Below are 21,690 nucleotides of genomic sequence, written 5' to 3'. Positions count from 1 at the left end.
GAGGGAGCATGGACACGGGGGTCATCCCACAGTTACTAAAAACAACAGACATAGCCCCACTCCATAAAGGGGGCAGTAAAGCAATAGCAAAGAACTACAGACCGATAGCACTAACATCCCATATCATAAAAATCTTTGAAAGGGTCCTAAGAAGCAAGATCGCCACCCATCTAGAAACCCATCAATTACACAACCCAGGGCAACATGGGTTTAGAACAGGTCGCTCCTGTCTGTCTCAACTATTGGATCAACTAGGGTCCTAGATGCACTAGAAGACAAAAAGAATGCAGATGTAATATATACAGACTTCGCAAAAGCCTTCGACAAGTGTGACTATGGCGTAATAGCGCAAAAAATGCGTGCTAAAGGAATAACAGGAAAAGTTGGTCGATGGATCTATAATTTCCTCACAAACAGAACACAAAGAGTAGTAGTCAACAGAGTAAAGTCCGAGGCAGCTCCGGTGAAAAGCTCTGTTCCACAAGGCACAGTACTCGCTCCCATCTTGTTCCTCATCCTCATATCTGACATAGACAAGGATGTCAGCCACAGCACCATGTCTTCCTTTGCAGATGACACCCGAATCTGCATGACAGTGTCTTCCATTGCAGACACTGCAAGGCTCCAGGCGGACATCAACCAAATCTTTCAGTGGGCTGCAGAAAACAACATGAAGTTCAACGATGAGAAATTTCAATTACTCAGATATGGTAAACACAAGGAAATTAAATTTTCATCAGAGTACAAAACAAATTCTGGCTACAAAATAGAGCGAAACACCAATGTCAAAGACCTGGGAGTGATCATGTCGGAGGATCTCACCTTCAAGGACCATAACATTGTATCAATCGCAGCTGCTAGAAAAATGACAGGATGGATAATGAGAACCTTCAAAACCAGGAATGCCAAGCCCATGATGACACTGTTCAGGTCACTTGTTCTATCTAGGCTGGAATATTGCTGCACACTAACAGCACCTTTCAAGGCAGGTGAAATTGCTGACCTAGAAAATGTACAGAGAACCTCCACGGTGCGCATAACAGAGATAAAACACCTCAATTACTGGGAGCACTTGAGGTTCCTGAACCTGTATTCCCTGGAATGCAGGCGGGAGAGATACATGATTATATACACCTGGAAAATCCTAGAGGGACTAGTACTGAACTTGCACACGAAAATCACTCTCTACGAAAGCAAAAGACTTGGCAGACGATGCAACACCCCCCCCAATGAAAAGCAGGGGTGTCACTAGCACATTAAGAGACCATACAATAAGTGTCAGGTGCCCGAGACTGTTCAACTGCCTCTCAGCATACATATGGGGGATTACCAATAGACCCCTGGCAGTCTTCAAGCTGGCACTGGACAAGCACCTAAAGTTGGTACCTGACCAGCCGGGCTGTGGCTCGTACGTTGGTTTGTGTGCAGCCAGCAGTAACAGCCTGGTTGATCAGGCTCTGATCCACCAGGAGGCCTGGTCACAGACCGGGCCGCGGGGGCATTGACCCCCGGAACTCTCTCCAGGTAAACTCCAGGAAGGAGAATTCGACGATCAGCTCCCCATGAAAGATGAGCAAGGGTATTAAGAAGATTCAGCCGGCTGTGACAAGTTGTCTTCAGAGAGGTAATGTGAGGTTTCCAGGATAACCTACGGTCAAAGAGGAGGCCTAGCAACCTGACTGTATCACGTTCAGGGATACGGGTGCCATAGAGGTATAAAGGATGATTGGAGATGACAGAGCGTCTAGTGAAAGTAATTTGGTGAGTTTTGGTACTGGAAAATTTAAACCCATGTGTGGTGGCCCAATTGGAAACATGGTCGACCGCATGCTGGAGAGAAACTGTAATGAGGTGACAGTCAGCGCCTGCACAGGCAATAGCGAAGTCATCAACACAGAGTGATGATCAAATATTGGATGGAAGACTAGAGGCCAAATCATTTATAGCAAGGAGAAAAGTGTTGTGCTCAGAACACATCCCTGGGGGACACCTTCAGCTTGGATAAAGTCCGGGGAGAGCACATTATTAACCCAAACATGGAAATGTCTGTCTGTTAAAAAGTTCTTAAGGAAGGATGGTAAATTGCCTCGAAGGCCTAAGGAGTGGGCTTGGGCCAAAATATTATACCTCCAAGTTGTGTCATGCCTTCTCAAGGTCAAAAAATATGGCAATAACTGAGTGGTCATTCGCAAAGGCATTACGAACGTATGTATCCAAGTGTAGTAAGGGGTCTATGGTAGAACGACCCTTACGAAAGCCATATTGGCGAGTGGAGAGACTGTTGTGTGTCTCTAAATACCACACTAAACGTCTATTTACCAGGCGTTCCATCACTTTGCAATTTTGCACTGGTAAGAGCAATGGGACGATAGTGGGAGGCTTCATGTCTTGTAGTACCTGGTTTGCGGAAAGAGAGAACAATGGCAGATTTCCACAGCTGTGGAAGAACTCCTTGTGACCAGATAAGATTGAAAAGGCATAATAGGACTGCAAGGGCTGACTGATGTAAATGTTGTAGCATACGAATATGAATGTCGTCGGGCACAGCTGCCAGTGATCAGCAAACTGAGAGTGTTGCCTCCAGTTCCTGAAGTGTAAAAGGTGCATTATACTGTTCTTCTCTGAGAGAAGAAAAGTCCAAGGGTGCTAACTCTCTGGCAGACTTTGAGGAAAGAAACGAGGGGCATAGATGGAGCCCCTGAGAAATACAGACCAGATGATTGCCAATTTCATTGGCAACATGTAGTGGGTTTGCTATATCAACACCGGCAACCCGCAGAACAGGAGCTGGGTCAGGAGAATATTTACCACTCAGTTTTCGTACTTTTTTCCAGACTGCACTCATAGAGGAAGCAGAGGTGATGGTGGAGACATAATCTCACCAGCAAGTATGTTTAGAGTCATGGATGACACGGCGAGCAATTGCACGCTTCTGCTTAAAATCAAGAAGTCTCTCCGTGGTTCTATTGTACTGGTACCTGCACGAGCACAAGCAGGAGACCACCAAGGCACGCATTTCTGAGAATGCCTTCCCGAAGTTTGGGGTATAGAATGAGAAGCTGTGGTTAAAACGGAGGACGAGAAGAGGTGTAAAAGCTCATCAATGGAGGACAAGGAAGGAACCTCACTAAAAACAGTTAGTTGTGAGTAAAGGTTCCAATTTGCCTGATCAAATTGCCAGCATGGGTTACGAAGAGGTGGTGAATATGAAGGGGAAGTAAGAATGATTGGGAAATGATCACTGTCATGTAAATCCGGGAGAACAGACCAGGTGAAGTCTAATGCGGCAGAGAAAGAGCAGACTGAGAGATCGATGCAAGAGAGAGTATGAGTCCGAGGATCAAAATGGGTGTGAGTACCTGTATTTAAAACATGGAGGGGGTGGGTAGCAAGAAAAGCCTCTAACTGAATGCCACGGGAATCACAGTGAGACACCCCCCCCCACCCCCGACGAAATGATGGGCATTAAAATCACCAAGTAACAGAAACGGTGGCGGTAATGACGAAACAAGAAAGGCAATATCTGGGATAGATAATGCCCGAGAAGGAGAGAGATACAAAGAACAGAGTGTATACCACCTATGCAGGTGGATACGGGCTGCTGTGTAATGCAGTGAAGTATGAACAAATAGCTGATGGTACAGAATATCAGTGCGTAGAAGAAGGGCACTTTCATTAAAGGTCCCATCAGGAAAAGGATCTGAAGAATACAATAAATTATAGCCTGAGATGGGATAGATAACGGCAGAGTGTAATTTTGGTTCCTGTAAGCAAACACCAACATGGGAAAACTGGGAGAGCAACATCTGAAGCTCACCCCGATTACCCCTGAGGCCGTGAATATTCCACTGTAAATAGGCCATGATTATCAATGATAAAGATACCTGAAATCCACAGGTAAGGGTACCTACGGACTAGAAGGGTTAGAAAAGTCCACATGCAGTGGCAAAGGAAAACGTTCAAGTCGAAGGAATGGTGCGTTGTGAAGAAAGGAGTTGCGCAGATGGAGAAGAGGAAAGAGAAGGAACAGAGGGTGAATCAGTGTACATTGATGGTTCGGTCTCTGCAATATATTCAGAGATTGCTTCAAGTGTTTTGGAGTTCAGAGACATCATATGGGAGACAATATTGGAGATGGAAGGAGGAGGAGTTTGAGTAAAGATCGGAGCTGTAATGGACTGTACCAAGGTGGGGGGGGGGCGAAAGGGTGGAGGAAACTGGAGAAGTGTGGGGGGGACAGAAGAGACAGAAACCCGGGAGGTGGCAGAAGAGGAAGAAACTTGGGAGGGGACAGGGGAGGAAGGCACAGTACGTGGAGGAGGATGAACCTCCACACTTGTAACGGAGCCAGTGAAAGGGGAAGACCTAGGTACAGAGACCGGGAAGGGAAAATGTGGAGGTGGATGGAGGGAAGGAGGGGTTAAAGGAGATTTGTTGGATCTCTGAGAAGTAGAGGGACGATTGGGAGGAGGTGTCGTACAAGGTCTTGTCAATACTGGGGTTTGTGAGGGAGAACATGAAGAAGTGAGGACAGACTGAGGTGTTGAAGTAGGGATGTCTGAGCCCAGGACAACAAAAGAATTAGATACAGGAGTGACTATGGGACTAGCAGCCGCAGAAGAGGCTGCAGAAGATGGGACCCCAGAAGTGGGGGGACGTTTTGAAACATGAGAATAAGAAACACTGGGTAGTCTCCCTTGGAGGCAGAGATGAGAAACTGCCATAGCATAAGGGAGACCTTCTGCCTCTTTGAGGCAACGAATTTCCTGCTCATTTAAGTAGACCTGGCAACAGCGAGAGTATGAAGGGTGAGCCTCATGACAATTAACCCTTTGACTGTTTCAGGCCCCTTTCTGAAACTGTCATTCTATGTCGCTCAATTTTTGAAAAAAAAAAATTATTTTTCTTATGAAATGATAATCTTTTCCCGATGGTAATGACACCAAAAGTTCGAAATTTGGTCGAAAACTTATGGAATTATGCTCCCGCGAAGTTAGCGGTCTCGGCGACATATGCGTATCGGCGATTTCGCCGACTTTGAGCCCTATTTTCAGCCAATTTCATTGTTCCAGTTGACCAAACTCATAGCTATTTCTTTAGAACTCCATTTTATCTATCAGCTGAGTACAAGAAACCTCCCATTTACTAATTTGGACTACCCAATATGGTGGTCAGAAATTGGCAATTTGGCCAATTTCATGCAAACTAAAAAAGATGCCAATTTCAAAATAGGGTCCAGAATAAACAAGGTAGACATTCGTGGCACTAAAATAACATATGCTCTGTTCATTAGTCACATCTCTAGGCCCCTCTTATATTATTATTGCTTTCTATTTTGATTTTTTATTCATACAAAAAAATACAAAATTTACTGTTATGCAGACTACTGCATTATTGCAAAAATGGTATAAATAATATCAGTGCACTAGTGAAAGAATATTAGACTCCCCAGTTGACGTGTATTGGACATGTGGTGTGATTTATTTACTCCTGAACATTGGTAAAAATCGAACATTTCCGCTACTTTGAGCTCAGTTTCAAGGTCGTTTCCATCGTCAAAGTAATGAAAATCATCTCTATTTCTGTAACATGTTTTCCATTTTATCACCTAAGACCATGAAAACGCGAATACAACGATAAATACTATACGAAAATACACCTCAAAGTCGGTGTTTTATTCCAAAAAAAACGATCAGAGTTTTTTTTTCTCATTACGCAATGTGTGCTGCAGGATTTTTTTTATGTGGTGAACACTGACCACACAGACCCATTCTCTCACATGTGGGCCTACCAGCTTTCTCCCGCTTGATTTGAAGCCGCTAGAATTATTGAGTATATATACGTCAGAAACATTGGCTCGTAAGACGTATTTATACGTCAAAAACAGTCAAAGGGTTAAGGCAAGAGGGAGGTTGACAGCAAGATGTATTAGAATGGTCATCAGCACCACAGACTGGGTATTCGGCTTTAGATCTGGAATATTTTGCTGGGTGGCCAAATCGCCAGCAATTCCTACACTGTTGCGGTGTAGGGATCACCTTCCGAGCTTGTAACCAATGTCCTGCTACATAAACAGAGGATGGGAGTTCACGGCTGTCAAAAGTTAAACGAGCTACATTGCAAGGGTATCGTCTTCGCCCGCGGGAGGGAAGAACATAAGTGTCTACCTTGAGAATTGGGAGATCTTGGAGTTCCAGCTGTTCAAGAATGTCATTGCCACATGTCTGGAAATTCTGTTGGACTATGGTATGGGGCAGAATAACAGTACCACTACAAGAATTGAGGGAATGATGTTTTTTGATAGTGATAGGAATAGTATCGATATGTGAAAGAAGAGAAAGATCATGAGCTTGGGTAGAATTCTGGACTGTGATGATGCTCGTACCACTCTTAAGAGCATGAAAGGAAATATCTCTACCAACGTGGCGGAGGAGCGCTTTGCCAATACTATGGTCAGAAAGATAGGCAGTAGAAGAAGTCGGTCATAAAGTAAAGAATTTAGTTCATTGTGTGGTCCGAAACTGAGTGTGGAGAGGGAGTGCATGACGTGTAGGTCTTTTCTGAGTAGAATGGGAAGGTAGCGAAGTAACATCATCTGGAGATTGTCGTTGGCTTTTAGAAGTGGGACCAGAGTTGGTCCGATGTGAGATGGGCTGGTGATTCAAAAATCGTCGCACCATAGAGGGAGAGGCCGGAAGCATAGTCAAAGGAGAGCGGAGGTCAGACAAATCGAAGGAGTCGGTGGAAGCCCTGGTACCTGAAGCGGATGAGGAAACAGCACCAGCAAGAGGTACAGGGGCCTTGGGAGTGTTCAAAGAGTGGCCAAAAGATGAGGCGAGGTCAGAACAGGGTGCGGTAACAATAAGGAGGCCGGGGGTAGCGGGGTCATGGATTTGGGACTCCACGGTTAGGTTACTTCTTTCTTTTTGTTTTTAAGAAAAAAAAAGAAAGAAGAAAAGAAAATAAAAAGAAAAAAAGAATAAAAAAAGGGGGGACCGGGGAGGGATAGTTCCTAGGAGGAATGAAAGGGCCAGAAATCTCCCTCCGCACCCAAGAGGACCTCAGCACCACAAGTAGCGCAGATGCAGCATGGAACCCATGCCATACCCTACCCTTCATGCCAGTAAACCAGCAATCCGGGATAGCAACCTCACATCTGCCGAGCTACCTCGGTGGACAAAAGAGAGGGCGGCAGGATGTCCGCCACAAAGCATACCTCCTTCGACCACCACCCCCGGAATCTGAAAGGTTGTTTCTAGAGATACACCCGTCACCCGAAAGACACCCAAAGCCACCCTCCAGGATACCGGAGAGGGATCGGGACATCCCCAGGCGATCCAGATCCCACGGCAAACTACGCCACCGCCAAGAATCTCAACTGAATAGGATGGACCCCGGTACCCTTCCCCCTACCTATGAACTAGTGTGCCTGTGGGAAAAAATCCCAAAGGCCAAAAAGAGGAAGAGCAAAAGGGAGGGGTGGGGAGGAGGAGGAGGAAAGGAAAAAGGGGAGGATGGGGAGGATGGGATAGGGAAGGGAGGATTGGGGGGTAATTAGGTTCGGTCTGAGGAAGGAGACCAACAGGTTTAATTCCTCAGACCAAGAGCCTCTTCACCGCACCAAGGAGCCCCCCCTTGAAGAGGTCACAAGGGCAAGAATGGGAAGATATGGTCAGAGCGATAATTATTTTTACCTCAAGAGTGGCTGCCACGACTTGTCACATAATGACATACAGTGGACCTTCAGTTGACGATATTAATCTGTTCCAGAGAGCTTGTCCTTAACCAGTTTTATCGTTATCCAATTTAATTTTCCTCGTAAGCAATAATGGAAATCCAATTAATCCGTTCGTGCTGTCAGGAGGCATGACAGAATAGTACTTCAATATGACACTATTATCAGCTCTATGGCTTATTTATCTATCACAATTCATCTAATATGACGTAATAAATAATATTAATAACATAGAAACAGGATATATACTCGAGAATTAATAAAATATATCATATGTGAGGAGTAAGTGGTGGAAGTGTTGTTGTTGGGTTTTTAAGGGCCAATGAGAGAAGCCATACATATTAGTGGTGAAGGAGGCTTCTGCCACCACCACTATTCACAAACAATATATGTATGCAATTTATAAATAAGAAATACTATTTACATTTTAATTTATAAATAAGAAATATTTACATTTTAATTTATAAATAAGTGAGTTTATTCAGGTATACACAAATACAGTTACATACATAGATTATCATACATAGCAGCATATGTATGTGTAAAGGATACCTAGGATACCTAGGATAACCCAAAAAAGTCAGTGATTTTTTTCCATTGGGGTCCTTTTATATTTACACTTATATTTACTTTTATACTTACACTTTTATATTTACACTTACCTTGGAGGAGATGTTAGTTTAATTACTGTAGTTAGTTTGATGGAGGAGATGCTGGCAGAGGTTTAAGGTGGTGGAAGATATGTAGCACGGCCCGATAAACATCCAACAACATTGGAGAGTTTCTTTTGTGTCATTTTTTTATTGCTTACTCGCATAACTTACTTGCTACACTGTTAATTCTACGCTTTATCGCTGGCTGGCACTATAGCCTTTATCGATACCTGCTGCTTTAGTATCGTACATATCATAGAATCACTGCAGAAGGCACATTCTCTCCTCTCTCTTCTCTCTCCACTTTTGTACGAGTTTTTCTTGAATTTTATTGTGTTTCTTTCCTTTATCACAGGGCTGGCTAGAAACCTTCTTGGGGCCCATGGTAGCTTATTTATCAGTTACAAGCATCGTTAACTGAGGGTCCACTGTATTTTATTCATTCTAGAGTATACATATCATGTTTTTATGTTATTTATATTGTTTATTATATCATATTAGATCAATTGTGATAGATAAATAAGCCATAGAATTTATATAAGCATTATATTGATGTACAGTGGACCCTCGCCTTATGAACGCATTGCATTACGTTAAATCCGCCGTATGAAGCATTTGAACGCAAAAATTTTGCCTCGCCTCACAATAAAAAACTCGCCTTACGTGATTCATCCCATGTGTTGCCTCAGCGCCAGTGTTTATAAGCCAGCCAACGCGGTCGCATCTACGAATACATTCAGTACATTTCACATTATCCCAGTGTTTTTAGTGCTTGTAACTGCAAAATAAGTCACCATGGACCCCAAGAAAGCTTCTAGTGCCATCCCTGTGGTAAAAAGGGTGAGAATTAGCATGGAATTGAAAAAAGAAATTAAGGAAATATGTGCAAAATGGGTTGAACTGCAAACCTTTATGGATGAAAATCACCCTGACACAGCTACTGCAAGCCATGTTGGCAACCTGTACAATGACAATGTTATGGCCCATTTTATTAAAGTCTTAAAGGAATGGGAGGTACAGATTTGTTGTGAGACAGAGGTCCAGTGACTCTCAAGCTGGTCCTAGCGGCATTAAAAGAAGAAGGGAAGTAACCCCGGAAAAGGACTTGTTACTTTAAGTCCTGATGGAAGGGGATTCCCCTTCTAAACAATAACTTTCACACTCTCCCCTCCTCCCATCCCATCAAACATCACCAGATCTTCAATAAAGGTAAGTGTCATGTATTCTATTCTTAGTAGAGTAGTAATTGTGCATGTCTTCTTCAGTTTGTTTGTATTAAAATTAATATTTCATGTGGTAAAATTTTTTTTTTCATACTTTGGGGTGTCAGGAACGGATTAATTTGATTTCCATTATTTCTTATGGGGAAAATTAATTCGGCTAACGATAATTTCGGCTTACGATGAGCCCTCAGAAACGGATTAATATCGCAAGGCGAGGGTCCACTGTATTTTCTCCTGCCTCCCAATAGCCAGGAATTCTGCTGGCATGGATTAGTGGCATTTCAGTTAATTTCAGTGAGGAAAACTGATTTGATATATGAGCAAATTGAGTTATGAGCTTGGTCACGGAACGAATTAAACTCGTAAGTCAAGGTACCACTGTATATATATCTCTCATTTATCTCTTTCGCTCTCTTTCTCCCCCTCTCTCTCCCTTTCTTCCACTCTCGCCTTCCTTGCCCTTCTCTTTCTCCCTCCTTCCCTCTCCCTCTCTCTTTCCCCTCCCCCTCCCTCTTCCCCTTTCTCTTTCTTCCCTCTCTCTCCTCCCTCCCCCCCCTCTCTCCTTCCTTCTCCTTAATGGAGATATTGAAAGTGCCTGCTTGTTTGTCTTAAATGGAGTAATAGAGGGTGTGCTGAAGGTGAATAGAAGGGAGGCATGGGTGGTGGGAGACTTCCAAGAATACGTATGTAAATATGAAGTCTACAATTCTCTACCAGGCTGGCTGGCTGAAAGACTAGTTAGCAGGCTAACTGGCTGACTGACTGGCTGCCTCCACTTCCTTGCCCTACCTGCCATGTTTGCACTTCATGTAAACAATTATTTTGCCTCCAGCAACATAATTTCCAGTTGGATGTGAAAAACTTGTCTCTACCACATTGAAAGTATACAGGTCCTGACAAAACCTGGACCATAAAAACTTGTGATTAAGCTAAGTTTTTATTTTGCATCTGCTGTATTGGGGGTCAGTTTCATCGGACTTTTACTGTAGAAAGAGCGGTAGTAGTATCACATTATTGTTACTATTATGAGTCATTCAACATTTACATTAGATTTAGATAAAATTTAGATTATGCATCTGAAATTACTGTATATACTGTACAAAATACAAAATAATCAGAAAGCTCATAGTGTGCATGGCATTTTTTCTAAGACTGTAGCCAACTTTTAAGAACGATGAAGTTTATATTTTATATTTTTAAAAGCCTACTGTTACATGGAACAGCATAATTCATAAAATAAAAAGAAAATTCCAATTGTCTAGTTAAATGACAAAGGACAACTTGTCTTTATGCCAGTGAAACACCGGCACATAAATTCAAATTACAGTGGAACCTCCACTTGCAAGTGCAACCACGTGCGAGTTCTCCAAATATGACTAGTTGATCGGTCGATTTTTTGCTTCCATATGCGAGTGAAATTTCCATAAGTGAGCGGGCCTCCAAGGAGGTTCCTTGATGCTGGTGAGGGGCTCTTGCTCTTGATCTAGGGAATTGGATCTCATTTGTTTGTTGGGCTATCTTATTGAAACTTGGGCAATGTATGATGGAAAGATGCTTCTTAACGTACACCAAAATGAAAGAATGGACCATATATAATGGAGTTTACTTCTCACCAATTAGCCACCCCTTGGTGGTATTTTCATGTTTTTTATGGCTGTATTCTCATTTTTCTGGTCTCATTTGATAGAATGGAAGATATATTACAGAAATAGATATGATTTTGAATGGTTTCATGACGAGAAATACTTTGAAAATGAGCTCAAAATAGCAGAAATGTTCTATGTTTGCCGATGTTCAAGAGTAAACAAATCGTGTCACCTCCATTCCAATATGCAGTCATGAATGGACTGACATTATTTATACAATTATTACAATAATGCAGTAGTCTGCATAACAGTAAATCTTCTATTTTTTGTGTGAATAAAAATTCCAAATTGTTTATATAATAATAATAATAATCCTAGGTAGTAGGTTGGTAGACAGCAACCACCCAGGGAGGTACTACCGTCCTGCCAAGTTAGTGTAAAACGAAAGCCTGTAATTGTTTTATATGATGGTAGGATTCCTGGTGTCTTTTGTCTGTCTCATAAACATGCAAGATTTCAGGTATGTCTTGCTACTTCTACTTACACTTAGGTCACACTACACATACATATACAAGCATATATATACACACCCCTCTGGGTTTTCTTCTATTTTCTTTCTAGTTCTTGTTCTTGTTTATTTCCTCTTATCTCCATGGGGAAGTTGAACAGAATTCTTCCTCTGTAAGCCATGCATGTTGTAAGAGGCGACTAAAATGCAGGGAGCAAGGGGCTAGTAACTCCTTCTCCCGTATAAATTACTAAATTTAAAAAGAGAAACTTTTGTTTTTCTTTTTGGGCCACCCCGCCTCGGTGGGATACGGCCGGTGTGTTGAAAGAAAAGAATAATAATAATAATAATAATACATGTATAATAATAATGTTTTGAGTTTTCCCTGAGGTACATTTATTGCCTTCTCTGAGGATGAGGGTCCCCAGTTCAGTTCTGAAGTGGTACCTCCCTATATTTTTTATAGTAATGTACTATACAGTGGACCCTCAACCAGCGATATTAATCCGTTCCTGAGAGCTCATCGTTAATCAAAATAATCGTTAGTCAAGTTAATTTTCCCCATAAGAAATAATGGAAATCAAATTAATCCATGCAAGACACCCCAAAGTATTGAAAAAAAAAAATTTACCACATGAAATATTAATTTTAATACACACAAACTGAAGAAGACATGCACAGTTACATGACACTTACCTTTATTGAAGATCTGGTGATGGTTGATGGGATGGGAGGAGGGGAGACCGTTGATCTTGTTAGTGTTTAGAAGGGGAATCCCCTTCCATTAGCACTTGAGGCAGCAAGTCTTTTTCTGGGGTTACTTCTCTTGTTCTTTTAATGCCACTAGGACCAGCTTCAGAGTCACTGGACTTCTGTCGCACAACATATCTGTCCATAGAGGCCTGTACCTCTCGTTCCTTTATCCTAAAGTGTTTCACAACATTGTCAGTGTAATAGTCACCAGCACGGCTTGCAATAGCTGTGTGAGGGTGATTTTCATCAAAAAAGGTTTGCACTTTAAGCCACATTGCACACATTTCCTTAATCTTTGAAGTAGGCAACTTCTTCAATTTCTCTCTCCCCTCCTCCAAAGCAGTTTCCTCAGGTGTGGCCTCTTACTGTTGAAGATGATCTAGCAGCTCATCAGTGGTTTGTTCTTCATTGTCCTCCTCCACCAACTCTTCCACATCCTCCCCACTAACCTCACCAATATGAGCACTAGTTCCAGGCATTTTTTCCTGTTCACCTGTGGGTGTTAATCAACTCTTGTGGGTCGCATCCTGGGGGACAAGATTAAGGACCCCCAATGGAAATAAGTTAGACAGTCCTCGATGATGCACTGACTTAATTGAGTTATCCTGGGTGGCTAACCCTCCGGGGTTAATCGTTTCTCGGTAATTGTTTCACCTTAAGCCACACCAACAACACTCTCTCCACATCTTCGAGTAATACAGCTGATGGTGGTGCAGCAACAACAACAGCTGACTCTGGTGCAGCAGCAGCTGCACCTTTGGCAAGAACAGCTTCCTTGATTGCCGTTTTCTTACCCACAATAGTAGCGATGGTTGATTGGGGTTTATTATACAACCTGACCAGCTCAGAGACATGCACTCCACTTTCATACTTAGCAATGATATCTTTCTTCATCTCCATAGTAATTCTCACCCTTTTTGCTGTAGGGTTGGCACTAGAAGCTTTCTTGGGGCCCATGGTGACTTATTTTGCAGGTGCAATCACTAAAAAGGCTGTGATAATATGAAATGTTCCAGTTGTTGTATGTTTGAAAGCGACCGCTGTGGCTGGCTGGCTTGTAAACACTGACACCCAAGGGACAAGTGAGGCACGCTCAGGCCAAAGTGGACGCGTATGGTGCGGAACGAATAGCGCTGGTCGGGTTTTTAAGCGCTAGTTGAGGCAAAATTTTTGCGTTTAAATGTATCGCTAGTCAGATTTATCGTTAATCGATGCCATCGCTGGTTAAGGGTCCACTGTATAATAATAATTATAATAATAGATGGCTTCAAAAGGCTGTCACTTAATGGCAGTGTTTACCGCAACAATGCTGGAGAGATTATAGCCACTTCCACTTGTCACATAATGACATATTTTATTCATTCTAGAGTATATATCAGGTTTCTATATTATTTATATTGTTTATTATGTCATATTAGATGAATTGTGAGAGATAAATAAGCCATAGAGTTGATGATAGCCAAATATTCAAGGAATATTTTGTCCTGTCTCCAGACAAACTCCCATCGGCCGCCGCCACATACAGTGGTCCCTCGTTTATCATCGTTAATCCGTTCCTGGAAGTGCGACGATTATTATAATAGACGATTTTCGAATCAATTTTCCCCATAAGAAATAATGTAAATACAATTAATCCGTTCCTGACATCCAGAAGTATTAAAACAAAAAATTTTTTTACATGAAATATAGATGTAGTACATAAACAATACAATGCGACATGATGACTGAAACATTAACAGCATAACACTTATCTTTATTGGCGATTCTTCTTAGTGTATGGAAGACTGGAGGAGGAGAGAGATTGGATTAGTTACTGTTTGGAAGGGGAATCCCCTTCCATCAACACCTCAGGTACCAAGTCCTTTTCTGGGGATACATACAGTGGACCCCCGGTATTTGATATTAATCTGTTCCTGAGAGCTCATTGTATGCCAAAATTATCGAAAGGCGAATTAATTTTCCCCATAAGAAATAATGGAAATCAAATTAATCCGTGCAAGACACCCAAAAGTATGAAAAAAAAATTTTACCACTTGAAATATTAAGTTTAATGCACACAAACTGAAGAAGACATGCACAGTTTGTAGTACTCTACTAACAATAGAATACATGACACTTACCTTTAATGAAGATCTGGTGATGATTGATGGGATGGGAGGAGGAGAGAGTGTCAAACTTATTGTTTAGAAGGGGAATCCCCTTCCATTAGGATTTGAGGTAGCAAGTCCTTTTCCGGGGTTACTTCCCTTCTTCTTTTAATGCCACTAGGACCAGCTTGAGAGTCACTGGACTTCTGTCACACAACAAATCTGTCCATAGAGCTCTGTACCTCCCGTTCCTTTATGATTTGTCTAAAATGGGCCACAACATTGTCATTGTAATAGTCACCAGCACGGCTTTCAATAGCTGTGTTAGGGTGATTTTCATCCATAAAGGTTTGCAGTTCAACCCACTTTGCACACATTTCCTTAATTTTTGAAGTAGGCAAAATGGATTCCACAACTGGCATAGGCTTCTCAGGGTTAGCCCCAAATCCTTCAAAATCTTTCTTAATTTCCATACTAATTCTCACCCTTTTTACCACAGGGTTGGCACTAGAAGCTTTCTTGGGGCCCATGGTGACTTATTTTGCAGAAACAAGCACCAAAAACACTGTGATAATATGGAATGTACCGAATGTATCCTTAGATGCGAGCACACTGGCTGGCTTGTAAACACTGGCATGCACGGGGCAGTTCAGGCCACACGTGGACATGTCTCTGATGAATTGCGTGTGGCAGGTTTTTTAACGAGTGGCAAGGCAAAATTTTTGCGTTAAAATGTATCGAATACCAGATTTAACGGATACCGATGTCATCGAATACTGGGGGTCCACTGTACTTCTCTTCTCTGTTTCTTAATGCCACTAGGACCAGCTTGAGAGTCACTGGAGTCCTGTCTCGCAAAAAAAAGTGTCCAGAGAGCTCTGTTTGTGGCGTCTCTTTAAAACTTCCCTAAAATGGGCCAAGACTCTGTCACTGTACAAGTTGCCGATATGGCTTGCAACATCCTTCTCAGGGTGATGTTTCTTCATAAATCTTTCCATCCTACCCCACATTTCAAAAATCTCCTTAATTTCTGAAGAAGGCACCTTCTTCCATCTCACTTCCTCCTCCTCTACAGCAAGATTCTGAGCTCCGATCTGTTGCTGTTCCTGCTGAAGCTCTTGCAGCTCCTCAGTGGTTAGCTCTTCGTTGTGGTCCTCCACCAACTCTTCCACATCTTCCAAACTCACATCCAACCCCATGGAACTCCCCAATGCCACAATAGATTTCACAACTGACATAGGCTCATCAGGGTTAGCCACAAACCCTTCAAAATCCCTCTTGTGGACACAGTCTGGCCACAATTTTCTCCAAGCAACAACAGCTTCCTTGATTTCCTTTCTCTTTGACACGATGGAAGATATGGTTGTATGGGGTTTGTTATACATCCTGGCCAGTTCGGCCACACGTATGCCACTTTCATATTGTTCAATGATGTTTTTCTTAAATTCAATTGTATTTCTCACCTTCTTTATCAAAGGCTTGGCACTAGGAGCTTTCTTTGGAGCCATGGTAGCTTATTTAGCACTTGCAAGCACTAAAATGAATGGAATATTATGAAATATTTCGTATGAACAAGTGAGGGGACTGTTGCTCACTGGTAAACAATGGCACACTGGCTGGGAAGGGAGGCTGAGGCGGCTCAGAGCCGTGAGTACGCGTCCAGGACGAAAGACAATTAGCGAGTCAACCGACCATTTGTGAGCCAATGTTTGGAAGAAAATAAAGCAACGATTTCTGAAAAGGACTACTATCGAGCCCGACGATTATCAAGGGACCACTGTATATAATAACATTTTATTCATTCAGGTTTCTATGTTACATATTTAAATTGTTTGTTGTACTAGATGATCTGTAATAGATAAAAAAGCCATAGAGTTGATATTAGGGAAATTATTGAAGTACAGTGGAGCCCCGGTTAACGATATTTTTTCACTCCATAAGTGTGTTCAGGTGCCAGTACTGACCGAATTTGTTCCCATAAGGAATATTGTGAAGTAGATTAGTCCATTTCAGACCCCCAAACATACACGTACAAACGCACTTACATAAATACACTTACATAATTGGTCGCATTCAGAGGTAATCGTTGTGCGGGGGTCCACTGTATTTTATGGTGCCTGGAATTCCACTGGAACAAATTAATTCCATTTCAATTAATTTAAATGAGGAAAATTGACTCTGCAAACGAGCAAATGCAGATGCGAGCAAGGTCACAGAGCGGACTAAACTCGTTAGTGGAGGTTTCACTGTATATTTTATTTCTTTTATGCAGTATACAGATAATGTAGTTTACATGTAAGAAAATATTGTTAGACACAAAAGAAAGCCATTAGTATGCAATGCATTTGGACAAACTTGTTCTAATACTTAAATCCTACTTAAGAATTAGACATAATAAACATTTTTTGTTGCAGGCGGTCGGATCTGTCCGGGAAACTGGAATCAAAGTTGAGTGTGGAAACTCTGCTAGTGACTGGAGCGAAGGCTTCACATGTCCACACTGTACACACTATGCACCAGAACTGCAACAAACAGAAAGCATCTTTGCTGAAGATTGATGATGTTGGAGATGTCCTTGCTGAATGTGTAAGTTTGGACTTTCCATTGTTTTTATAAATTTCTCTCAGATCTTTCAAAATATTCATAACCCTTGATATAATAAACTAATAGAAGGGGAAGCTGGCAGCCAGTAATGATAATTGTGGTGAACAGAGAATAGAATGTTTTCCTATGAGAGGAACAGTCACAGACAATCTTGTAACATATGAACTTTATTTTTAAATTGATTGACCCAGCAAATTTTGTTGTGTATTTCTAAAGACTGTTATATAGAGGTTTATTATACCAAGGGTTTACTTATATACTGGATATAGAATGTGTGGTACATTAGTTGAAAAATTATAAGTTCCTTTTTTTCAACAGCCTGAAAAGTTTGCCCAGTCTCTGCAATTGTTCTCTAAGGGTCTTGGAGTGCTGACTTCTTTGCCTCTGAGTGGAGTGGAACGTCAACGAACCTTCAGTGGTTCATCAACTGATGATGAGGCCCGTCCCCGGCGCCAGCGAACAATGAGCATGGAAGAATATGACACCCCTAATCTTCGACGCTTCTCCTTCTCCTCTACCCCAACACCTGCAAACTAAATACTTATTTCACCACTAGACCATGCAGCAGACTCAACTAGTTCAGTTGTGTCTACACTAGTGTACAGTTGGTCATGGCGTAAATATTCATGAATTTATATTGGTTGATGTTATGATATTGCAGCTCTATGTACATAAAACATCTCATCAAGTTATCAAAATATCATCAAACATCTGAAAATACAGGCTCATGTTACACAGTTAAGATTATCTTGTTATGAGAACACAGCGAGGCCTTTTATTATCCACAGGGAGCGGTCAACCCATGTACCTGCTTGTATTCTCTCAGAGGTGCATTTCCCCATCTTTAATCTCATCTAGTTGTTTTTTCTTTGATCTTGGAAGTGCTGGGATGACCGTCAGTGTGGAGGAATAGTTCTGTTTGGGGTACCCAACAGAAGCCCATGGAGGAGCCAAGGTTTTCATACTGTTCACTTGGGTTGTAGAGTGACGACCATTGTTGATATTAAATCGAAGGAATATATTTGCTGCCAGTACCACTTCCCAGGGATCATCGTGGCTGGGATAGTGTATTGTCTCATCTATTGTAGTAGTGAGAGAAGTACGAGTTATCCCAATCAGCTTATTGCAGTCAGTTAGTTACTCAGTGTTTTGCACTTTGCTTTTGTACAGTTTAAGAACATGAGCACGTGTTAATAATGAACCTTTCAAAGCTCAATTAGGCTCTGCTGGTTCTTGTGTGTACATAAAAATATGATAGCAATATGATTATCAATGCATTTGGCACGAAGAAAGTGCAAGTGCACCTACGTCAGTTGTTTGAGGAACTGGCTTCACTGCCCATTGTTCTCTTGCTGCTAATAGGAGAACATGAAGGTGATGGCTGCATCATCTCTTGTTCTCATTGCTTCACTGTCACTCACTTTTAACTGATGTTTGCTATGAATGTGATAATGCCAGCAGGAGTAATCTTGGTTACTTGTTAATACCTTGCTCATAGTTCACAAATATATACTTAATCTGTCTATACTTTATACTGTACTGTACTCTTTTACAATTACAAAAATGGTGGTCATACTCTAAAAATATCAAAATAAAATGATTGCTATTAGTAATATGAAATACTGTATTCTCAGTAAGGGTTTGCATTAGGAATTCCCTTAACCTTCATAAATTGTAAGAGGCATATGCCACGATATGAAGTAATCAGATCTAACATGACTTTTGTTACTGCATTCACCATATTTTTTAGACTAAACATTTGTTTAAACCCCAAAGAGACACTATTGCCTTTTGATTGCATATGCAAATGGCTTGCACTTGCTGGTGTTACCACTTAAGTGCTGTACTTCAGAAAGCTGATTGATGCAGTGCAAGACCAATATAACTGCCAACTTGTTAATACACTATAGATTGCTTTAGAGGTTTAGCCAGTTTGTTGGGCACACAACACTCATTGGTTTTGTTGTTTGCAGTTTATATTACACAGTACATACTACACATTGTGAAAAAGAGCCGTTTCTTTTTGAGACGAGTCCAACATGTGGTGTGCCAGCAGGTGTTTGTCAACTGGCTTCTGATGTTGGGAGACACACAGTATAGAATATTTGCTCATCTGTCTATTTGGAAACACAGCATAGAGATTATTTAAAAAAAAATTGTTCTATTTTTTTTTATCTGATAAAAATTATTTAGTAAATTTTACCTATACTACATCTTAGTTTCTAGATGGACAGAATGCTGTATACATTATTAGTGACAAGAACAAAAAAAAAAAAAAAAATCTGTAGTTTTAGTTTTGGTTTCACATAAAAGCACCATAGAGGAACTTTATGTGACTATTTAGCAACTGGTTTGCCTGAACTACAAGTTCACACAGTCTACCTAGGATCTAACGTTGCAAATCAATACATTCTTTTAAGACACATTCACTGTGATTCAAAATTAATGTTCATTATGCAAAGTTAATAACCTTTTCTGTAATGGTAATGGATTTGTTTTCTTTCTTTAGGTATTTTTGTTACAGGCTAAGTAATTATGTTGAGGGGTATGATAGTGATATTTACCACAATGTGTTTTGGAAGAAAATGTACAATTATCATGTGTAATACACATTAATACAGTATTTTTATTAAAGTTTACTTATTGTTTTGTATTTAATCATTCATACTTGGAAGCAAGACAAAATATGGAGGGGAAACTGCAGTTATGACAAGCAGAGTTGTATACAGTAGGGCCCCACTTATAAGGCAGGTTAGGTTCCAGGCTACTGCTGGAAAGCAGAATACTACTTTTTTCCACTTATAAATGATATAAATACCAGAAAACAAGTTTACACTAACATATATTAAGTTAGCAAGAGAACTAGGCATTAAAAAACAATAAAAAGTAAAATACACACACAGTACATTCATTATTTACCCTAAAATATTCATAGTCTTAATGTAGGGTGAGAGATGAGTAGTATTTATTGTAAGAAGTCAGGTATGGTAGGTATGGCCACCCCACCCACACATGATATACATTTAAGCACCCTAGAGCAATAAAATGCATATACAGTACACTCATTACGTACCTTAAAGTATCTGTAGTCTTAATGTAGGGTGAGAGATGAATAAACGAGATAAAATGAATAAACCAGAGAGAGAGAAAGAGAGAGAGAGAGAACAAGTAAATGAGAGAGGACAGAGACGCGGAGTATGTAAACAAGCAGACAAACATATCTGGTTATGGTTCATACACGTTCAGTTCCAAGTTTGTGAATCTTGTACCATAATACAAACACCTTACAGTGTGAACAAGTTGTCTCCATGTTGAAACGGTAGAATACATAAAGAGTAACACTCTCATTCTTATGTAACATACCATTTCTAGAAGGAATGATGCTCTGAGTAGTGGCATACGAAAGGAATAATTTTCTACAGTTGCCCCCAGTAATGCTATTGTGTACACATTTTTTGATGTTGAACTAGAGAAAATGGTTATTCTTTCCGACACTCCAATGACCGAAAAAACATCTCATATTTATATTAATTTATTCTATCGTGAGGTGTATTTATCATGTTTATATGTTATGCAGCATGTTTATTATATAATTTTGAAAAAATATCATAGATGCATTAATAAAAATGTCTATATTAACGTAATATACGACATTTAATGCACCTCAGAGTGATTATTATTAGCATTATTAATATGGCATCTTCAAGACTAATAAGACACACTTAGTGATTTTAATGTGTACTTGCATGCCAGTACAGTGTATAAATTTACTTAGGTATATGTAAGTATAATTATCAGTGTACAGTGGACCCCCGCCTAACGATATTATTTCAATCCAGAAGTCTGTTTGGGTGCCGTTATAGACCAAATTTGTTCCCATAACGAACATTGTGAATTAGATTAGTCCGTTTCAGACCTCCAAAAATACACCTACAAAAGCACTTACAAAAATACACCTACATAATTGGTCGAGTTGGGAGCTGATTGTTAGGTGGGGGTCCACTGTATATATAACCAATGAAATAACTTTAAAACACTTGAAATTTTGGAAAGTTTCCAGACATAATGGAGAGATGTGCTCACAGAGAATTGTAACAAACCAGGTGGCACATGGTGACCGTATTAGAAGTCAGGCAGGGGGAACTGTATAGCGAGTTTTGGTCATAATTTGAAATGTCTGTATTAGCAAAATGCTGTAAGGTGAAATGCCATAAAGCAGGGGCCCTACTGTATATCATTGTTAATGCTCTATTTGTGGAAAATACTGAACCACGCTGTCACTCGATGCCAGAGTAGTGAAGGCTAACAGTGTCTGTGTTTGGTGAGACAGCAATGATGCTTTTACAGCCACGTTGCACTTCTGCAGACAGTAAATTTAGTATGGAGACTTATGTATTGCTCTGGATGTACAGTTATTTTAATCTCCTTATATGTCACAGTACAGTGGAACCTCTACTTACGAGTTTAATCCGTTCCATGACCTTGCTCGCATCTGGATTTGCTCGTTTGCAGAGTCAGTTTTCCTCATTTAAATTAATTGA

General features: G+C 40.9%; 1 protein-coding gene across 2 annotated transcripts in view; it reads left to right on the top strand.

Moving 5' to 3' along the window:
* LOC128686858 (uncharacterized protein ZK1073.1) overlaps positions 1 to 19,352 on the top strand; it is a 421,598-nt gene extending 402,246 nt beyond the window's left edge. Inside the window, exons 8-9 of one of the 2 annotated variants that reach the window (XM_070087444.1) lie at positions 16,960 to 17,131; positions 17,468 to 19,352. In XM_070087444.1, the coding sequence (XP_069943545.1) occupies positions 16,960 to 17,131; positions 17,468 to 17,686 (391 nt within the window). In that variant the 3' untranslated portion in view covers positions 17,687 to 19,352. The remainder of the gene's footprint in view (positions 1 to 16,959; positions 17,132 to 17,467) is intronic. The other variant, XM_070087446.1, reaches the window with a different exon arrangement.
* The last annotated feature ends 2,338 nt before the right edge of the window (positions 19,353 to 21,690 follow it).

The sequence above is a fragment of the Cherax quadricarinatus genome, chromosome 2 (genome assembly GCF_038502225.1).
Source record: "Cherax quadricarinatus isolate ZL_2023a chromosome 2, ASM3850222v1, whole genome shotgun sequence".
NCBI lineage: Eukaryota > Metazoa > Arthropoda > Malacostraca > Decapoda > Parastacidae > Cherax > Cherax quadricarinatus.
Note: the sequence above shows the minus strand (reverse complement) of the source record. Positions and strands in the feature narration are given on the sequence as shown.